The 20,435-nt window shown below is 50.7% G+C and overlaps 1 protein-coding gene across 7 annotated transcripts in view; it reads left to right on the top strand.

Moving 5' to 3' along the window:
* LOC132359970 (B2 bradykinin receptor-like) overlaps window positions 1-20,435 on the top strand; it is a 57,390-nt gene that overhangs the window by 18,664 nt on the left and 18,291 nt on the right. For 2 of the 7 annotated variants that reach the window (XM_059914955.1, XM_059914954.1), the window contains exons 3-4: window positions 9,959-10,071; window positions 19,283-19,398. Coding sequence is in view for 5 of the 7 variants with exons in the window: in XM_059914950.1 (XP_059770933.1) it covers window positions 10,022-10,071; window positions 13,296-14,385 (1,140 nt within the window). In the remaining 2 variants the exon portion in view is untranslated. Of the gene's footprint in view, window positions 1-9,954; window positions 10,072-13,295; window positions 16,691-19,282; window positions 19,399-20,435 lie in introns of those variants that run through there. The other 5 variants (XM_059914950.1, XM_059914949.1, XM_059914951.1 and 2 more) reach the window with 3 other exon arrangements.

Below are 20,435 nucleotides of genomic sequence, written 5' to 3' on the forward strand. Positions count from 1 at the left end.
CCCCCGGGGCCACCAGAACATTCAAGGATCTGGAGCGTCTACAGGGAAATGAGCTCTTCAGCTCACCAAGTCCGAGCCGTTCCTGAGCAAAGGCTTTTCTGGAAAACACACTCCCACTGGACCCTACATGGTTTTTGCTTCACCCTCTTGCAAAGATTTCTATTTCTTCCCATTATAAATTTTTTTTAACATCTTTATTGGAGTATAATTGCTTTACAATGGTGTGTTAGTTTCTGCTTTATAACAAAGTGAATCAGTTATACATATACATATGTTCCCATATCTCTTCCCTCTTGCGTCTCCCTCCCTCCCACCCTCCCTATCCCACCCCTCTAGGTGGTCACAAAGCACTGAGCTGATCTCCCTGTGCTATGCGGCTGCTTCCCACTAGCTATCTATTTTATATTTGGTAGTGTATATATGTCCATGCCACTCTCTCACTTTGTCACAGCTTACCCTTCCCCACCCCCATATCCTCAAGTCCATTCTCTAGTAGGTCTGTGTCTTTATTCCCATCTTATCACTAGGTTCTTCATGACCTTTTTTTTTTTTTTCCTTAGATTCCATATATATGTGTTAGCATACTGTATTTGTTTTTCTCTTTCTGACATACTTCACTCTGTATGACAGACTCTAACTCCATCCACCTCACTACAAATAACTCAATTTCGTTTCTTTTTATGGCTGAGTAATATGCCATTGTATATGTGTGCCACATCTTCTTTATCCATTCATCCGATGATGGACACTTAGGTTGCCTCCATGTCCTGGCTATTGTAAATAGAGCTGTAATGAACATTTTGGTACATGACTCTTTTTGAATTATGGTTTTCTCAGGGTATATGCCCAGTAGTGGGATTGCTGGGTTGTATGGTAGTTCTATTTTTAGTTTTTTGAGGAACCTCCATACTGTTCTCCATAGTGGCTGTATCAATTTACATTCCCACCAACAGTGCAAGAGTGTTCCCTTTTCTCCACACCCTCTCCAGCATTTATTGTTTGCACATTATAAATTATTTACATGTTTGTAACAGAAACCCCAGAACATACAGGAAAGTGGGAAGAGAACATCATTCTTTAAAAACATTTTTAATTGGAGTATAGTTGATTTACAATATTGTGCTAGTTTCTGGTGTACAACAAAGTGATTCAGTTATATATATATATATATATATATATATATATATATATATATACGTATATTCTTTTTCAGATTATTTTCCATTATAGTTTATTATAAGATATTGAATATCTGTGCTATACAACAGGACTTTGTTTATCTATTTTATATATAGTAATGTGTATCTGTTAATCCCAAACTCCTAATTTATCCCTCTCCCACTTCCCCTTTGGTAACCATGAGTTTGTTTTCTATGTCTGTGAATCTGTTTCTGTTTTGTAAATAAGTTCATTTGTATAATTTTTTAGATTCCACATAAAGGTGATATCATATGATATTTGTCTTTCTCTGACTTCACTTAGTATGATCATCTCTAGGTCCGTCCATTTTGCTGCAAATGGCATTATTTCATTCTTTTTGGTGGCTAATATTCCATTGTATATATATACCACATCTTCTTTATCCATTCATCTGTCGATGGTTATTTAGGTTGCTTCCATGTCTTGGCTATTGCAAATAGTGCTGCTATGAACATTGGGGTGCATGGATCTTTCTGGATTAGAATTTTCTCCGGATATGTGCCCAGAAGTGGGATTGCTGGATCATATGGTAACTCTACTTTTAGTTTTTTAAGGAACCTCCATACTGTCGTCCATAGTGGCTGCACCAACTTACATTCCCACCAACGGTGTAGGAGGGTTCCCTTTTCTCCACATCTTCTCCAGAGTGTATTATGTGTAGTCTTTTTGATGACGGTCATTCTGACTGTATGAGGTGATACCTCATTGTAGTTTTGATTTGCATTTCTCTAATGATGAGTGATGTTGAGCATCTTTTCATGTGCCTATTGACCATCTGTAGGTCTTCTTTAGAGAAATGTCTATTTAGGTCTTCCGCCCATTTTTTGATTGAGTTGTTTGTTTTTTGTTATTGAGTTGTATGAGCTGTTTATATATTTTGGAGATTAAGCCCTGTCGGTCACATCGTTTTGCACATATTTTCTCCCAGAAGGACATCTTACTAATCACACAAAGGCAGCAGCTCGTAACGTTTTGGTGTGTGCTCTCACCATCCCTTTGCATGGGCTGTGGGTATGAGTTTGGGTTTTTGAACATGTTCACAATCAGACATTAGCACACAGCCCTGTCTTCTACATGGGATGGGAGCAGCTGTAGGATGATAAAAACAAAACAAAACAAAACACAAAAACAAACAAACAAACAAAACACAGGGGGCTTAGATACCATAATTCCAGGACCTGGGTTCAAGGTTGAGCTCTGCCACTAACTTGCTGTGTGTCCTGGGATAATGTCCACCATCTCTGGGCCTCCGTGTCCACTTATATAACAGGGGCCTGATGAAATAGTGTCCAAGAGCCCTTCCCACCCTAATATTCCAGGACCCTGCCATGTTAACCCAGGAAGGGTTTCCAGAGCAGGAGAAGGAAGGAGGAATATGCTGGGTATAGGAACCCATGCTTCCATTAAGACGGCCACTAGGGCTCTGTCCCCAGTGGCCCCAGACCTGTGAGTGTGTCCCAACCCCTGGTCACCTCTGGCCTGGAAGAGACCCCTAAAAGGTCACTCCAGGAGGAGACAGGCCAGGCCGTGGCTCTTTCTGCAGGCTGGCATTTACTCGCTGTGTGGCTTTAGGCATCTCCTCACCTCTCTGAGCCTCAGTTTCCCCCTTTGTCATGAGGGGTTGGAGGCAGACTGAACATTTTCTTTTTAAGTAGAACTCTTTTTTCCAATAAAATTGTTTGCAGAAACCTAATGCAGAGCAGAGAGGAAGGAAACCCTGACATATAGAGCATTTAAAGCGTGTCAGGCTTTGTTCTAAGCATTTATATTTATTAACCTCCCTATCCTCACGGCAGCCCCACAAAGTGGGTGCTCTTAGCTTCCCATTTGACAGATGAAGAAGCTGAGGCCCTGAGGGGTTGGGCTGCTTGTCCAAGGTTATACACAGCTAGTAAGTGTTGGAATTGGGATTCTGAGCTGGTTGTATCTCAGTCATGAAACCCCAGGTCCCTTGTCTTTCCAACCCCTTAGGAACATCTCGAAGCACCCAACCCATGCTCTTACACACACACACACACACACACACACACACACACACACTGTGACTTGCCCTCTGCAGTGCCAGTCAAGGTCCAAACCACAAGTGACTGGCGAGATTCAGACACTGAGCTTTCCTGCCTCCAAAACCCACATTACCAAAAGGTCCCAGGGACCGAGTCCCACGGGCTGCCAATTTCTAGCCCTGTGCGAATCCCCCTGCCACCTCCACATGGCCAGCTGAGCCCTCGTCTGAGCTGCCTGCCTGCAGCTGCCTGCAGAAAACTTCTTCCCTTGAGGAATGAAGTCACAGTGCCCCCTCCAGGCCAGGGACAGCCAAGCCTGCAAGCCCACTTAATCCCTCAACTATTCCGGGGGTGGGGGGGGGCCTTGCACCAGGAACTTCGACGAGGGGGAGAGGCTTTCTGATGCAAGAAAAATGCCTTGGGGTTTGGATTCAGGCAGACCCGGGTTTGAATCCTGGCCCTGCCTCTGGCTAGCTTTGTGAGCTTGAACTATCTCAGGTTACTTAGCTAAACCTCTGCCTTCTTGTCTGGTATATGGGAGTAATGATGTATCAACCACACAGTACAGTCTTGAGGATGTAGCAGGCAGGGCACACAGTAAGTTCTTCCATTTCCCTTTACCTCTACCCTGCAGATGTGTCTGCTGGGGAGAAAAAGAAAAGTAAGGATAGCCCTGCCCTCTATCAGGTCAGTCAATGATCATGTATTGAGTACCTAATAGGCATCGGGCACTGAACAGAGAAAAGAAGAAGCAGCATAAGCATCTCTGATAGATCTGCTCTAAATGAATGTCATGGAGAAGGAGGAGGGGGAAGAGAAGGAAGAGAACTCCACTGCTCAAGGGCGTTCAACAGAGAAAAAGAGCCAGTGGGAGAAATGTACTAACGGATTTATTGCAAGGAATAGGGTTTCTTAATTGCAGGGCTGGTTAGGCAGGTCCAGAATCCATCGGTAAGGTGATCAGGAGGGGCAGGCCAGAACTCTTGGACATGCACTGAACTTGCTGTTCCCAAGTGGAATTTCTTCTTCTGGGAAACCTCAGTTCCGCTCTTCAGGCCTTTCAACTGAGAAAGTCAGGCCCACCCAGATACTGGAGGATAATCTCCCCTACTCCAAGTCTGATGAGGGACTTCAATAACATCTACAAAATGCCTTTACAGCAACACCTAGACCAGTATTAGATTGAATAACTGGGGGCTGTAGCCTAGACACGTTGACACATAAAACCAACCATCGCAGGGCACTTAAGGAGGAGTTTCCGTGGAAGGGTTGGTGGCTCAGCTGGTCTCACCTTCAGGCAGAGGGCCGAGAAGGGCACTCAGGCAGAAGGGGCAACCCCAGCAAAGGCAGAGGTGGTGGGAACGTAAGAAATATCCTTGGGATCATCCTGATGGAGCCCCATGGAAATACATTACATACAAAGGGATCGGAATCGAGGAATGGTTTCATAAACCGCAATAAACCAATACAATGCATTCTTTTAAAGGCATCCTTATGACGACAATGGAACGACATGGGAAAATCCCCTTGATGCGATATTCTATGTAAAACCACAGGAGATGAAAAGCTGGTTGAGTGTGGATATAAAAAGAGCTGTTTGGGGATAGAACTCTGAGAGATTCTAGTATTTTTCTTTTTTTTAAATATTTATTTGGCTGCACGGGGTCTTAGCTGCAGCAGGCAGGCTCCTTAGTTGTGGCACGTGAACTCTTAGTTGCAGCATGTGGGATCTAGTTCCCTGACCAGGGATCAAACCCAGGGCCCCTGCACTGGGAACGTGGAGTCTTATCCACTGCACCACCAGGGAAGACCCAAGATTCTAGTATTTTTAAAGGCTCTTTACTGTGGTCATATTATCTTTTAAGACAAAAAGGGAGATGTTAGAAACGAAGACCCAACACAGCCAAAAATAATAAATAAATAAATAAATAAAAAGGTAGATGTTATTTTTTTTAAGGGGAAGGATTGGTATTAGGATATCAGATAAAGTTGCTCATTCTTTAAAACTACAGAGCCCGAGGTGAGGCAAACAGGATGTGCTGAATAGAACAAGCTAACAGTAAGAAACAGGAAACAGACGAAGACCAGCAGGAGCCCCGGGGTCTGCGAGGCTGAGCGGTCAGGGAGGCACGGCCCGTCCTCGGCTGCAGAAAACAGGTGGGGAGGGGGGCTCCGCTTCTCACGGCTCCCCCCGCTTCCCGCCACCCCACCTCCACCCCCGTAAGTGTTTCCAAAACATTCCAGGCCCACAAAGTGTCCAAACGCAAGAAGGGCACGCATGGGCGTCTAAGATTGAAGGGATCTTCTGATTCAGCTCTTTAGGTGTTTCCTGGTAACCGAGGATGAATTCCCAGAACCCCGTCCTTCCCCCACAGACAGCTCTGACCTTTTCTCAGGGAAAAGGAGAAAAAGCCCCTTGGAAACTGTACTCAGGCCGCACTTCTCCCTACAGACAGCGTCCTTACTCAGCTTTACTCACATAAAGCAGATTTTAGAGGAAAACATTTATTCCGGGGAGAAGTCCGGGAAAGGGCTCTGAGCTGAGATTCGGGAGACCTTGGTTCTTTCTAGCTCTGGCCTTGACTCCAATTTGCTGGGTGGTCTGAGAGATTTTACTTACTTATGGAGTAAATGTTTTCCAAGAGACTGATGTGCAAAACACAGCAGCAGGCACGGCAGAGGGTGGAAAGACGAGCGAGGCAGGTGTATTTAATATAACGGGACCGGAGCACGCGTGCATCCACACACAGACACACACACAAGGCTATCACTGTGAGAGGGGAATGCAAAAGGCAAAAGGGGACCGCCCTCCCGACAGGAGAGAACTGTGCGGTCTCAAGGGTTCTCCTGGATCAGCAGGCTGGTGATGTCCCAGCGACACGCTCATCTCTCCATCCAGCTGTGGAACTGTGTCTGCAAACTGCAGCTGGGCTGTGGGTGGGAGAGCAGGCCACGTGGGGGGCTCCTGCAGCAGATGGGCCCCTCTGAGGAGCGGGGGTGAAGCAGCGTCCATCCTGGACACGTTCACCACGTGCTTCGTGCATTGGACATGTATTCACTCATCTACTCCTCACAGCCGCCCTAGGTGGTGAGGGCTCTTTTTATACTAACCCCCATTTTACAGTTGAGAAAAACGAGGCACCACGAGGTTAAATAATGACCCGATAGAGGGGGACCCAATTCCAGGTCTTTACTTCTTTAATAGCGACTCACTTCTGAACTGGTAACTCCATATCACCCACTTAAATGGAAAATGAGTACCATTTGTCACCAAAACAAAGCCTGTAAAAATAAATACAATGGACCATAAACAATCTGGTTAAAGTCTGGCTTAGATTTGGGGGCCAGCCCAGGCACCGGGCCTGCTGTCTTTGTTGAAAGGTGGGTTATAAACACCAGAGAGGTGCTGAGGACACTTTCTCCAGGGCTAACCCAGAGGAGTGGCTCAACGATTCGAGGTTATTTATCATCCAGCCCACAACCCTCGCTTTGGGAAATACCTCCTATCTCCCACACGCCGCCACAAAACACGGGGCACGAGTTGGCTACGAGTATCAGGGGCTCCATACAAGGCAAATCCTGGCCCTTGAGAAAGTGACGCTGTGTGTCCTGGGGTGGCCACGGCCGCAGAGCCCTCAGACATGGATTCTTGGGGAACCAGAGTAGACTCCCTCTGAGACTAAAACGGAAATACTCTCCGCAGCACCAAGAGCCAGTGTTTATGTGATTCAACCGAAGGAAATAACTTTTAAAGTAAGTCTTCTTGGACCAGTTTCTGAGGGAGAATGTTGGATGTTTCTTCTAAAGCATCAGTTTGAAAAACAAGGGGAAAGCCCAGCTGCGGAGTCATCGGCCCAGCACCCCGACCCAGACACGAGGATCGGAGTAGGGGGGAGGGGGCACGGGTCCACCCCCCCGCCCCACCCCCGCTCCCACCCCCAGTTGTGTCGATGAGGACACCGAGGCCCCGGGGGCGAAAGGGACTCCCTCCAGTGACACCCAGAGTACCGCACATCTGATCACCACCACCCGCAGCGGGATGTGCCCGCCACACCACGCCCGCGCCCTCCCCCCAGCAGTCCCTTAGATAGTTCTCTGCCATCTGAGTTTATAATCCCAAGATATATGAGTCGGGGTCCAGTAGGAAAGAGAGGGCACATTCAAACCAGCTCATACTGGTTAGCGGAAGGGAATTTTACCAGAGGGTCTCTTTACTGCGTGTAGACAGCGCGTGGGCACCCTGCCCGGGCCTCACAGCTGCAGCAGCAGAGGCCTCGGCAGACGGCCCGCTCCCCCCTCCCTCCGGGCCTGAGGCCTGAGCAGCAAGAGGAGGTGGCACGTACCAGAATCCCTGGACGGGCGAGTTGGAAAGGGCCCCGATAGGAGCTGCGTGCGAGTCGGGCCAGGCCCAGCCAGCCCCTGGAGGCCCCCAGAGGAGGGAGCTGGGAGCCGGCACCGCATCTTCATCCTCCTCCCTCCCTCAGCCCCCTGCTGGCGCCCCCATGGGAAGCCGGATGGCAGCCATCTCAGCCCCAAGGAGTGGTCCCCGTGCCCCCGGGACAGGGCTGGGGAGAAGCCGGGGGCGATGGAGGCCCCCACACGTGGAGCATCCAGAGCAGATGCAGAGAAACTAGAGTCGCCTCAGACTCCTACCTTCTCCCTGGTCCCCAAACCGCCTGCTCTCCGGACATCGGAAAGAGAAAAGCCCTCAATTTTGTTCTGAACAGGAGAGCAATGTTGACAGTCGTTAGCAAACAATTAGGGTCCAGTTGGGCTGATCCTGCCAGATCTGGGGACACCTGACCGTGCGGCCCCATAACAGAGGGCAGCGAGGGACGGCTGCCACCTCCCCAGGGTGACCGAGCTGGGAGACCCTGGCTTAGCTATGCAGCTGTCACTGTCTTGGTGGAAATGGTGACCTCAGCAGGGAGGCTGAGGTCCCTCGGCTGGACAGAGAGCCCCATGGGGCCAGGGGAAGCTCGGCTTCACTCTTCCCCACCAAATCTCCAGCACCAGAAAAACACTCGATAATTGCTCTTGAGGAATGAATGAGCTGAACACATGACCTCTGACCCCCAGCTGAATTTTCTTTCCATGGGCCCAGCAGGGGCCCTCAGGAAAAGCATGCTACTAGGTCTTTCTTCCCTTCCCCTAACCCCCCTCCCTCGAAAAATCAAAAGGACTTGCTGTGCATTGCATCTCTTGCAAGTTCTAAATCCTGACCTCAGCTCAGCTTGGGGGTTTGGGGAAACCTTTTCTGGGTGTTAGCTGAAGATCTTTGGCTTTATTTCCTGCTTACCAACCCAGTCTTTTTTTTTTTTTCCTAATGTGTTCAAATTTCCAGAATTGTCTGCTAACTGATCTCCACCTCCCACAGCTGCATTGGGAGAGCTGGGCTTCTGGAAGCCGGGTGCACAGGGTCTGCACAGACTCCGCTAGCTGAGAAGCTGCTGAAACCTAGGGCAGGGCAGATCCGCGGCTAAACACACGCACACACGCACACACACACGCATGCAAGCGCCCAGCTTTTCACACCCTTCCCAGACAGCAGCCAGAGGTCACGTGGGATACTGGTCCGAGCTCCAGGTCTGGCACCAGGAGGGTTGAAGTCCCACCTCCACCTCTTGCCAGCAATGGCACTTGGATAAGTCACCCCACCTCTTTGCACCTCGTTTCTTCCTCTGCAAGGCAAGCGTACAGCCAATGCCTACCTCCCTGGATGAGAGTGCAGTTGAACTTGAAGAGGGAGAGGGAGGTTGCGTCAGTGCAAGCCCCACGGGGCAGAAAGGCCATCACTTTTCCCCGGAGCGCAGGTGAGGACCCGGCTCAGAACTTGAGAGCACGTTGCAGCACTGACCACAGCTGTGGATTGGAAACACTCCTCTGTATTTGTCTATTAGGCTCGAAGGCCCTGGAGATCCTGTGTCTAATTCATCTCCATTGCATCAGGGCGAGCCTGTCCTCCAGCCCAGCCCCCTCCCCTGAGCTCCAGACCCACGTGCAAGTCTCTAAGCACTTCAAACTTAACAGGTTCAAGTCTAAACACATGATCCTGTATCTCCAAGTTAGCCCTTCCCGTTCATCCGCTTCATAGGAGACGGCAGCACCGGGACGGGGGTGACAGCATCCTTGATCCCTTCCTTACCCTCATCTCCAACCTCTCCATGTCCAATTTTGCTCCAGACATGTCAGTGTTCCTCCCTAAACACCTCTGGAATCGATCCTCTACAGTCTCCATCATCCCGTGCCTAGAAAAATGGGCAGGAACTGCCCCTGGCCCCCCCACAATCCAGCCACCAGGGCCTAACGCACATCCGCACCCAGCGCCTTCCTGCCCCAGGGCCTTTGCACCTGCTGTTCCTTCTGCCCAGACATCCTCCACCACCATCCTTTCACCCAGCTTACTGCTGCTCACCCTCGGGTCTCCTAATAAATGTCCACTCAGCCCCTGCCCATGACTGGTTTAGAACCCCATATTCCACACTGTCATGGGACCTTGCATTTTATTTCACAGCATTTATGTCACTTTTCAGTAACTTAGTGACTGAGTCATGTCTGGCTTCTCCATGAGACCATAAGCCCCCGGACGACAGACGCTGCGCCTGTTCTCACATTATGTCCTGGCACCCAGTGTGGGATGGGCGCTTAATAAATATCTGTTAAGTGAAGGCCTCCATTTCTCTTCCCTAGTGGAGAATGCGTGTGTTTTATGGTCCGCAGTCCCACCACCTAACTGTCTTTTCTCCTCCAGTCAGCCTGGGCAGGCCGTTACTCACGTCCCCCTCTGAGTCCAACTGTTCTCTGCCTGGAGGAGATCAATGATCCAGTGTGTTCATGAGGACGCCGTGCCCACCACTGCCTCTTTCAGGTGAGTCAAAGGGATTCCTCGATTTACTCTTTATGGGGCAGAGGGGAGGGGACAAGCTGCAGAACACCTAGGAGAGCACGCCCCTCCTCTCCGGGACAACACGTGAAGCAACAGGCAATGTTAAACCCAAAGACAAAAGTCCTCAAGGGCTGGTGAGGCTGGTGTCCCAATCCCCAAAGGCCTGTCGGGGGCAGAGGGAGTGGATTGCTCTCTTTGAGGGAGGGGTGTGCAAGAGGAGAAGCACACATTACAGGTGGTCACATGTGAAGGACCCCAGGTGAACGCGGAAAGAAAGAGATTGAAATTCTGAAGTCAACACAAGAAATCAGACAGAGATGTGCCATGTCTCCAATGGAGACGGGACGTCTCCAACACAAGGCTGACCACTGGGGAAGGTCTGAACACTCTAAAGAGAGAATGTGGGGGGAATTGATCCTGAGTGGAAGCAGAGGAAAGGGAGGGTCAGTCCTGAGGGGGGCAGTGTTAGGAAGACAAAGGGGAGCTGGGCCCAGCCTGGCCTCTAGGTCCTGTGTCAGGTGTGACCTACTATGGACATGACCAGATGGCCATCTCAGCTGGGGCCATGGAACACGGGCCCTATAACTCCCAGTCAAGCACTCCCCAGGCCACCTTCTAACGATCCTGTGGCTTCTCAGAGCCAGGTATGGGCCAGGTGCCATCCCTTTGGCTAGGGACTACCTTGCAGGGGAAATTAACAAGCAGCATGTGGTGTGACACTTGAGTGTCTAGAGAGCTGGACCATGAGAGACAGCGCCCCACGTCTGGGGCACTAAGGAAACAAGTTTTTTGTACCTGCAGAAATCGGGCCAAAGGCTGGACCAAGGGGACCATGCAGGGGAGGTCTTACCTTCAGAGGTTCTGCAGAGAAGCCTGCCAGTTTCCATGGGTCAGGAATTTAGGGTCCAGTGGGGATGGCTTGTCTCTGTTCTGTGATGTCTGGGGCCTCAGCTGGAAGACTCACAGGCTGAGGGAATAGAATCTAACCGAAGGCTTCACTGGGGCCGGAGGATCCACGTCCAAGGTGGCAAGTCGGTTCCTCTCCATGGACCCTCTCCATGTGGCTGCTTGAGTGTCCTCACAACGTGGCGGCTAGCCTCCCCTTGAGTAAGCAACCCAAGAGGCCAAGGAGGAAGCTGCAAAGCCTCTTATGCCTTAGTCTTGGATGTCACACACTGTCACTGCCGCCACGGGTGGGAAGCAAGTCACTGAGTCTGGCCACATCCACTGGAAGAGGAATTAGACTCCACCCTTTGAAAGGAGGAATATCGAAGAATTGTGGACATATTAAAACCACCCTCCACTAGGAGGGCCTTTCCAGAGCGTATTTCCAATAGGGACAAAGTCTCACTTTCTCAGCGCCCACTGAAGACTGTCCTTATCCCCTTATTCAACCCCCCCCCCCCACTTACCACCTCCCAGCCAACACCTCGTCCACCTGCCAGAACACACGGGCGGCTTCCCCACTTCTGTGCCTCTGCTCAAGCTGCTCCTTCGGCCTGATCTGCCCTCCCTCCTTCTTGGCCCCTGTTGACATGCTCTTCATCCTCTGAGGCCCAGCTCCAGAGTTACCTCCAGCCTCCTCCCCCCACATCTGTGTCCCTTGCCCCTCCTCCCACCCCTCGGCACTCATCGCGCACACTGGGTCGCGGGTGTTGGGAGCTCGGGCAGGGCAGGAGACGTGTGGTGTTCCCCTCCGGGTCCCTAGAGCCAAGGTGGAGCTCAGCACAGAGGAGATGCTCAAGAAACATTTAAAGATAAATTGCATCAATGAATGAGTTCATCACAGGTCCCCAGTCCGGCCCCTCAAAGCCAGCCAGCTGCTCCAGGACTTTTTCTGGGAAATCCCAGAGACAGTCAGCAGATTCTTTCCCATAATCTATTGCTCAGCTCCTCCCCCACGAGCCTACCCAACAATCAATTGCCCAGGAAGAGCCCCTCCACCTCCACCTTCCTTCCTCCACCCCAGGGAGCACCAGGAAAGTGCCCCATTAGTCCTGCCCTTTGCATTGTGCTTTTAGTTTTTCAACGTGTCTTCATACCTACTCTTTGATTTAAACCTTGCAAGAGCCACGCAAGGCAAGCCAGGGAGAGAGCAAGACTCTACGACAATAAGGTGGAAGCTCAGAAAGGTCAAGCAATTTACCCAAGACAACACAGCTAGGGTTGGAGCCAATGTCTATCAAAACCCCATACCTCTTTGCTGAAGTCGGAGAGGAACTTCCAGAAAGTGAACGGCCGCCTGGTCTGAGTCTCACTGCTGGTCTGAGTCTCAGAGTAAAAGAGGAGCCAGTGGGTTAATGGTGAAATCACCAATATAAGAGCAAGAATCTGCCAACAGTGGTGCTGGAGTTTGACATTGGTTATTTTAATAAGTTCACAAAAAACAGGTAATTATTCATGTTTATTGAATCAAGTGCAGTGCTTGGGGCTTTCTGCACCTTGTCTCAGGTCCCCACCACAACCCTGAGAAGATTTTGTTATTCCCATTTTACAAGGTAGAACATTAAGGTTCAGAGAGGTTAATTAACTTACCCAAGGTCACACAGCTAATGAATGAGCCAGGACTGAACGCAGAGGACTGTCTGGCTCCAAAGCCCCTTCCCCTCCCTTTTCATCAAGCAACCTCTGCTCATCATCAGTGCTACACTGATGGAAGGTACGGAAGCATGATGCTGCCCTCTGCCAGAAGGAGACAGGGAGTGGGCAGATGGACCGTGGTCTCCGAGCCAGGATGGACTCTCCCTGTCTGACATGATATCACCTTTCTCTTCTAATAAACTGCTCACCCATGGCCAGGCCACAAGAGGCTGAAAGAGACCAGCGCCCTTTTGTGTGTGTGTGGGGGCCTGTGATAAGGAAGGAATGTGCTGTGTATCCTACCATCATGGAAGCTTCGAGGAGGTCCAGGGTCTAACACTCACGCTTGTTAGTCTGGGTGACGGATGCTGGTCAAGTACACATCCCAGTGGAGCCTGGAGGTGAAGAACAGGAGCTCTCAGTTTAAGTCCAAGGAGCAGAGGCGCCTTTCTAAGACCCTGGGCACACAGGTGTACCTGAACTGCCTCTGAACACCGCGCAGAAAAGGCCTGAGTTTCACCCCTGACTTTGCCTTCTGGAAGCATCCCCCTCTCCTTCTGCATCAGTCGTTTCTCCTTCCTCTTGTGACCTTGAGGTGTAACTGCCTCTTTTCCACTTTCTTGCAGCGCCAAAATGTTCAACATCACCTCGCAGGTCCTTGAGCCTGCTCTCACCGGGACCCCTCCCCAGAGCAGCGGCTGCGTCCACTCCAACTGGTGGAGCTGGCTGAACACCATTCAGTCCCCGTTCCTCTGGGTCCTCTTCATACTGGCAACTCTCGAGAACGTCTTCGTCCTCAGCGTCTTCTGCTTGCACAAGAGCAGGTGCACGGTGGCGGAGGTCTACCTGGGCAATCTGGCCGCGGCCGACCTGCTCTTGGCCTGCGGGCTGCCCTTCTGGGCCATCACCATCGCCAACAACTTCGACTGGCTCTTTGGGGAGGTCCTCTGCCGCGTGGTGAACGCCGCGCTCTACATGAATCTCTACAGCAGCATCTGCTTCCTCATGCTGGTCAGCATCGACCGCTACCTGGCCCTGGTGAAGACCATGTCCATGGGCCGGATGCGCGGGGTGCGCTGGGCCAGACTCTACAGCCTGGTGATCTGGGGCTGCACGCTGCTCCTGAGCTTGCCCATGCTGGTGTTCCGGACCATGCGGGAGTATGGGGCCGAGGGCCACAACGTCACCGCCTGCATCATCATCTACCCGTCCCGCAGCTGGGAGGTCTTCACCAACATCCTCCTGAACTCCGTGGGCTTCCTGCTGCCCCTCGGCGTCATCACCTTCTGCACCGTGCAGATCCTGCGCGTGCTGCGCAACAACGAGATGCAGAAGTTCAAGGAGATCCAGACGGAGAGGAAAGCCACCGTGCTGGTCCTGGCCGTGCTGCTACTGTTCATCGTCTGCTGGCTGCCCTTCCAGATCAGCACCTTCCTGGACACGCTGCAGCGCCTCGACGTCCTCTCCAGCTGCTGGGACGAGCACGTGATCGACGTCTTCACGCAGATCGCGTCCTACGTGGCCTATAGCAACAGCTGCCTCAACCCGCTGGTGTACGTGATCGTGGGCAAGAGCTTCCGCAAGAAGTCGCGGGAGGTGTACGGGCGGCTGTGCCGGCAGGCGGGCTGCGGTTCGGAGCCCAGCCAGATGGAGAACTCCATGGGCACGCTGCGGACCTCCATCTCAGTGGAACGCCAGATTCACAAACTGTCGTAGTGGGTGGGAAGCAGCCAGTGAGCAGATGTCACCAGGGCTACTAACGTGGGTGACGACTGTTGGACAGTGGTTCTCAGGATGTGCCCCAGGAGGAATGGAAGGAATCCCAAGTGTGACCTCGGGCAGTGAGTCGGTGTCTCCAGTAAATTCCTGCCCGGCTCAAGTTGCAGATAACAAGGCTGTGAGGTTGGAGTGATCTGGTACACAGCCAAGGGCTCCAGAAACACAAGAGTATTATTGTTCTTATTTGCTGCCACCCCTAGACCAGTCTGCTGCTTCCCAGGAGTGGAGGGAGCCTGGGGGCAGGGACAGGAGTGATCGAGCTTCCCTCCCATGTGGTGTCCCACCTTGCCCCAGCATGACAGCTCAGATCTCCAGAAATGCCACCCAGCTTTGGTGCAGCGGCTGAGTGCCCACGCAGGGCTCAGCTGAAGTTTTGCCTTGGGTTTCTTTAATCCACTCAGCTAGGACCCTGGAGGATGATTTCTCAAGTAAATGAAGGTTAAACTCTGAGAGATCCATGGTGTGAACCCGGAGACCAGTATTCTTTCATACCCCTCATGGAAAGACAAGTGGTCTGTGCCAAAGAAGAACCCAGTAAGCACTTATCCAGCACTTGCTGTATATGCAGCCTTGAGCACTGTGGGTAAGAGAAGAAAAAGAAAGTACAGTCTCGGTCTTGAAGGAACTTGCAGACTCACGTGGGGATAAGTCAGCACCTGCAGCCACCAGAAGGCTGTTCTAGACACGGTCAAGCAAGGCACTGTGGGCGGGGCAGAGCAGAGGGGTGAGGAGAGGCCGCCCCAGCTCAGCCTATAACTAGTTGCACGTGGCTGTGTCCCTGCCTCGGTTTCCTCCTCTGTAACACGAGGCTGTTGGGGGATTAAAGGAGCTAACAGGCATAAAAGTACTTTGACAAATGAAAGGTGCTATGTAAATGTGAGGCATTATTACGCCCACAGAACAGGAATAAATTTATTATAAGGAGAAAGACACAGGTTCAGCAAAAGGTCCGTAGAGGAGAATCGGTAGCCAATGGTGGTGTAAAGCACCCATCGGTGTCTGACACATACTAGGTGCTCAATATGTTAGCTCCCTTCCACCACCTGTCCTTCCCATCAACGTGCGCACACACACACACACACACACACACACACACACGCGAGCGCGCGCGCGCACACACAAGCATTTTCAGGGAAGGTCACCCCTTCAGTGGAGGTGGGAGAACGCCCTCCCCAACCCGTCTCTGGCAGATCATTTGCCCAAAGAAGCATCTGCAGAGGGGTCCGCGGCTCCGCCTCCTGTGGGCGGGGCAGGGACGGGTCGTTGTGCCGAGGGGCGGGGTGGGCAGTGATGGGCGGGGCGGAAAGCCGGTACCAGGTGTCAGGCAGGAGGAAGCTGGACCAGCATCCTTGGCCAGAGGCTTAAGAGACAGCCCTAGCCCCAAGCCCGAGGTCCTCCAGGGGGAATTCGTTTCTTCTTTCTCTACACGTTTTATAATCTGCCTTCTGTGGCCGGCCCACGTGGAGATAACGGAGAACGCACCACCCAGGCGCCGACATCAAGCCCTCAGAGTCAAGGCAGGGAGGGACGCTCAGTAGCAATGGAGTTTGGGGCGTGTAATGTAGGCAGCGCCCTGGAAGCACTCCCTCGATCAGTAAATGGGTGATTTGTTAGCGGGCTCTCCCTGGAGAGGATAGAACCTGGGGGACCAGGAGAGTTTAGATGGCAAAGAGCCCATAAATACTGCCCAATCCAGCTCTGGATTTTAAAAGAAAAAGAGTCACAGAAGATTTCTTCCCCATCCCAGCCTTTGTTTTCTGCCACGCATACCCCTCTGCCCAAATAAACATACACACTTCTAGCTGGAGAAAGAAAACAGAGGAAATAAGAAACAGGAACCATTTAGCATTAGAACGAAGTAGGAACCATTTAGTATTAGAATGAAGTTAAACCATGTGCATATTGTGAGTGGGGTAACGCAAAAGGAGGCTGGGCTTTGGAATGTGTACCACTCATTCATCAGTGGGTGTGTATGGTCTAAAGGTCTCCTATGAGCAGAGCCACATCACAGCCCTGGGCTCCTAATGGCCATTTAGGGTCCACCCGCGGGCTAAGGAGCAATCGGTCTGTGGGAAGGGAGCTGCCCCGTGGGTTGTGTTGGTACCATGACAAAGAACATCTGTCCTGTGAAAGGTCCAAAGAGCTACTACATTGTAAAGAGGGAGCATTTCACAAACAAGGAGAAATGGATGAACGGCATAAACATGTGTTTTTGTCCAGCATAATAAAGGGATGAGGCATTCTTGAGTAGTTCTTTCATTTGTTACAACTCCTGAAAACCTGAGTCTTGTCATAGACACTGCCGTGGCGGTTAGAAGTCTTTGGACTGGGGGTTCCATTTATTTCCACTCAACCTACTTTAGGGCTTCTGTCCTATAAATCAGTGGTGTCCAAGCTATTGTAATTGCGTATTTATATAAGTAAAAAAATTTTGATTATATGTACCCAATACGTACACTTATTTACATCTATTAAAATGTACACTCTAAAATATACTCAAGTACAAATCTAAGAAATTTCAACAGGGTTTGAATATTTTCTCCCATCTCATATTCCTACATTGCTGACTCATTACCAAGCACCCATCAGGTGTGCACGAGGCCTATGAGGCCCTGGAATCATAGGGATGATTGTAATTCAATCATCCGTGCATGTGCTATATATCCATTAGGTGCCTTCCATTTGACAAGGTCTAGATCAAACAGTTATCTAACTACTGCTTGCATACTACCAGTGACAGGGAACTCATTACCCACTCCATTTTGAGGTCCCTTCATTATTCATGTATTCATTCACTCATTCATTTAAAAAAAACTTGCTTTCTGTGTCTACAGAAATGACACTGCTCTGTCTCTGCATCCATCAATCCATGCTAGAAACCTGGGGCTCATGGTAAAGAGGAATAACCCTCTCTGTTATTCCTTACACCTAGTGAATCAGCACCTCTTTTACATTCCACCTAAGTGTTTCCTGGATCTATCTGCTTCTTTCTATGTCTAACCATCATCTCTTATTGGTCTCCCCATCTCTGATATTAACTACCACCATCTCCCAATTCATATTCTCCACTCTGCAGCCAATGACATCTTTTAAGAAGGCAAAGACGATGATAGGGAAGCTATACATGTAAAGAACATGTAAAGAACAGTGTTTAAGAGCCAAGGCTTTGGGATCAGGCAGACCTGGATTCCAGTTCTGCTTCTGGCTCGGACTCATTTGCTGTGTGGTCTTGGGCATCTCAGTTATCCTTTCTGAGTCTACATTTCCTCATCTGTAAAATGAGGATAGTAATGGCATTCACATCATAGAACTGTTAGCAGAATTAGTGTATGAAAGTGTTTAGCTTGGTACAGAGTTGGCACTCAACATGCATGAGCTGCATGATGGTGATGATGTTGGTGATGGTGATGATGTTGGTGATGGTGATGATGTTGGTGATGGTGATGATGCTGGTGATGGTGATGGTGATGCTGATGATGTTAGTGATGGTGATGATGATGGTGATGATGTTGGTGATGGTGATGATGATGGTGATGATGTTGGTGATGGTGATGATGATGGTGATGATGACGGCTGTGATGGTTATGATGGTGGTGATGATGGCGATGGCTGTCATGAAGATGATGGTGGGGGTGATGACGGCCCTCTCTAACAGGAGACCTTTCAGTAGTGTCCCACCACTCTTGGGATAAAGCTCCACTTCCATAAGGTGGCTCGCAAGACCCTTCATGAGCTGGCCCCTGCCTTGTCTCTTTCCCTCTCTCCAGTTCCTGGCCCATTCTCTACCCTCCAGCCGTATTGGACCCAGGTGCCTGGTAGATATTCAGTTCTCTGTCCAGTGCCCACCCTTCCCATCCAGCCTGCACCCCACCAAGGCCTTGAGCTTGAAGAAAGTTGCCCACAAGTGCACAAGGGAGCTAACTCATCCGAGGGACTTTGCTCACGGATGGGGCGTGACTCAAGGAAGTTCTGCAATCTGGAGGAGTCTGAGCAGGGCTCTCAGCAGGTGTAAACAGGCTGGGAAGGCCTCCCTCTCACCTCTCTCCTACCTCCCTCCCACCCCGGCCAGGCAACATGAGCGGCCCTCAACTCCTGACCCTCCTTGGCCCCAGCGAGCTGGTGAGATGGGGAGAAGCCCAGAGGGGCCTCTGGTGGACTCAGAACCAAGCGATGGGCCCAGCTCCTGAGTGTGTCCTGGCCAGAGCGGGTGAGGGCCCAGTGCAGAAATGCCAACTGTGCACCAGGTGCCCCAACGGGAACTAGTGCTGGTGGTGCAGGCTTCCGCCGATGATGCAGCCACTTATGATTCAAAGGTGCAGTCTCCAACTGTGACCCGCACAGTGCACGCCATACCTCCTAGTTACTCAATCCCCGGGCCCGCTGCAGAGCCCCACACAGCCCTGACCTCTGGCCAAACCCCCTGAGAATGTTGGGGTCAGGGTTGAGCAAGGAGGTCACGATTTGGCAATAGCCGTGGCTGAAAGTTTAATGGTTTGTTTGTGGGGTTTTTTTGGCTGAGGTCAAAGGGGCTCCATGAAAATATCTCTCACTCTGCTGAGCTCTTGTTTATTTATTTTCTTTTCCTTTATGGTTAATTACAGGATATTGACTATAGTTCCCTGTGCTATACAATGGGACCTTGTTGTTTATCCATTGCTGAGCTCTTTTTAGGATTGACCCTCAGGACCACTCAGGTAGGGAGGTGCCTGTATCATTGCCAGTTCGGGATGTGGAAACTTAGGCCCAGAGAGGGAAATAACCTGCTAAGGCCATAGGGTTCTTCAGGAGTGTGGTCAGAAGCCCACCTGCTTTCTGTGTGTTTGTGCCTTAACAGGGGGATGCAAATTATCACAGAAGAAGCTCCCAAGGTGCCTTCTTGCATGAAGAGCATCCGGCCTCGGCTTGGGCTGTTTCTGCCCTGATGAACAGACTTTGCATCTTCTGGGGCTTGTGAGTTCTTGCTCCCTGAAGAACCACCTCCCCAGCGGCAGGTGGCTTACAGTGAGATCTTTATTAGAGCGGCTTTACTGAGATAGGAGTTCTGTGCCTTGCTCATTCCTGTGGCTTTTAGTGTATTCACAGGGTTGTGCAACCATCACTGCCCCCGAATTCCAGGACGCCTTCATCCCTCCACACCCATTAGCAGTCATTTCCTCCTTATAGCCTCTGGTAGCCACTAATTTTCCCTCTGTCTCTAGATCTGCCTATTCTGGACATTTCATAGAGGTGGGATCACACAATATGTGTCTTTTGTGTCTGGCTTCTTGCACCTGACCTACACGGAGATACAATATTGAATTGGAGGGAAGAACCGTGGAGTCCAGGCCTTGAGTCCCTGCCGTGCCACCTACTCACCGTCTGATCTTTACAAACCATTTGACTCATTTCCCCCACACCGGCCTTTGGCCTCGGTTTCCTCATCTGTGAAATGGGCAGATAATACAATAAGTATACCTGTGTCACACAGAGCTAATGACTCTGGAAAGGGGGCTTTGTAAACTGTAATGGGTGGCACCAACACGGCAGGGACTGCCCTGGGCTTGGAGCCAGGTCCCTGGTTCACAGCCCTGCCGCTTCCTGGCTGTGGGAATTTGGACAAGATCAGTTAACTTCTCTGAGTTTCTGGGTGGCAGGGGGGTTGCCTATAAAATGAGGATCCAGGCGTTGTGAAGATTAAGTGAGATAAAGGTGTTCTCATGAGTTGAATAGTGTCCCCTCCCTCCCCAAATTCACATCCACTTGGAACTTCAGAATATGACCTAATTTGGGAATAGGACCTTTGCAGAAGTAATTAAGATGAGGTCATACTGGATAAAGATGGGCCCTAAATCCAGTGACGGGGATCTTGATAAGAAGAGAAGAGGATGCACAAAGACACAGAGACAAGGCCCTAAGAAGACGGAGGCAGAGATTGTAGTGATGCTTCTGCAAGCTAAAGGATGCCCAGGATTGCCGCCTACAGCCAGGCAGGGGACAGATTCCCCCTC

Source organism: Balaenoptera ricei, chromosome 2 (assembly GCF_028023285.1).
Source record: "Balaenoptera ricei isolate mBalRic1 chromosome 2, mBalRic1.hap2, whole genome shotgun sequence".
NCBI lineage: Eukaryota > Metazoa > Chordata > Mammalia > Artiodactyla > Balaenopteridae > Balaenoptera > Balaenoptera ricei.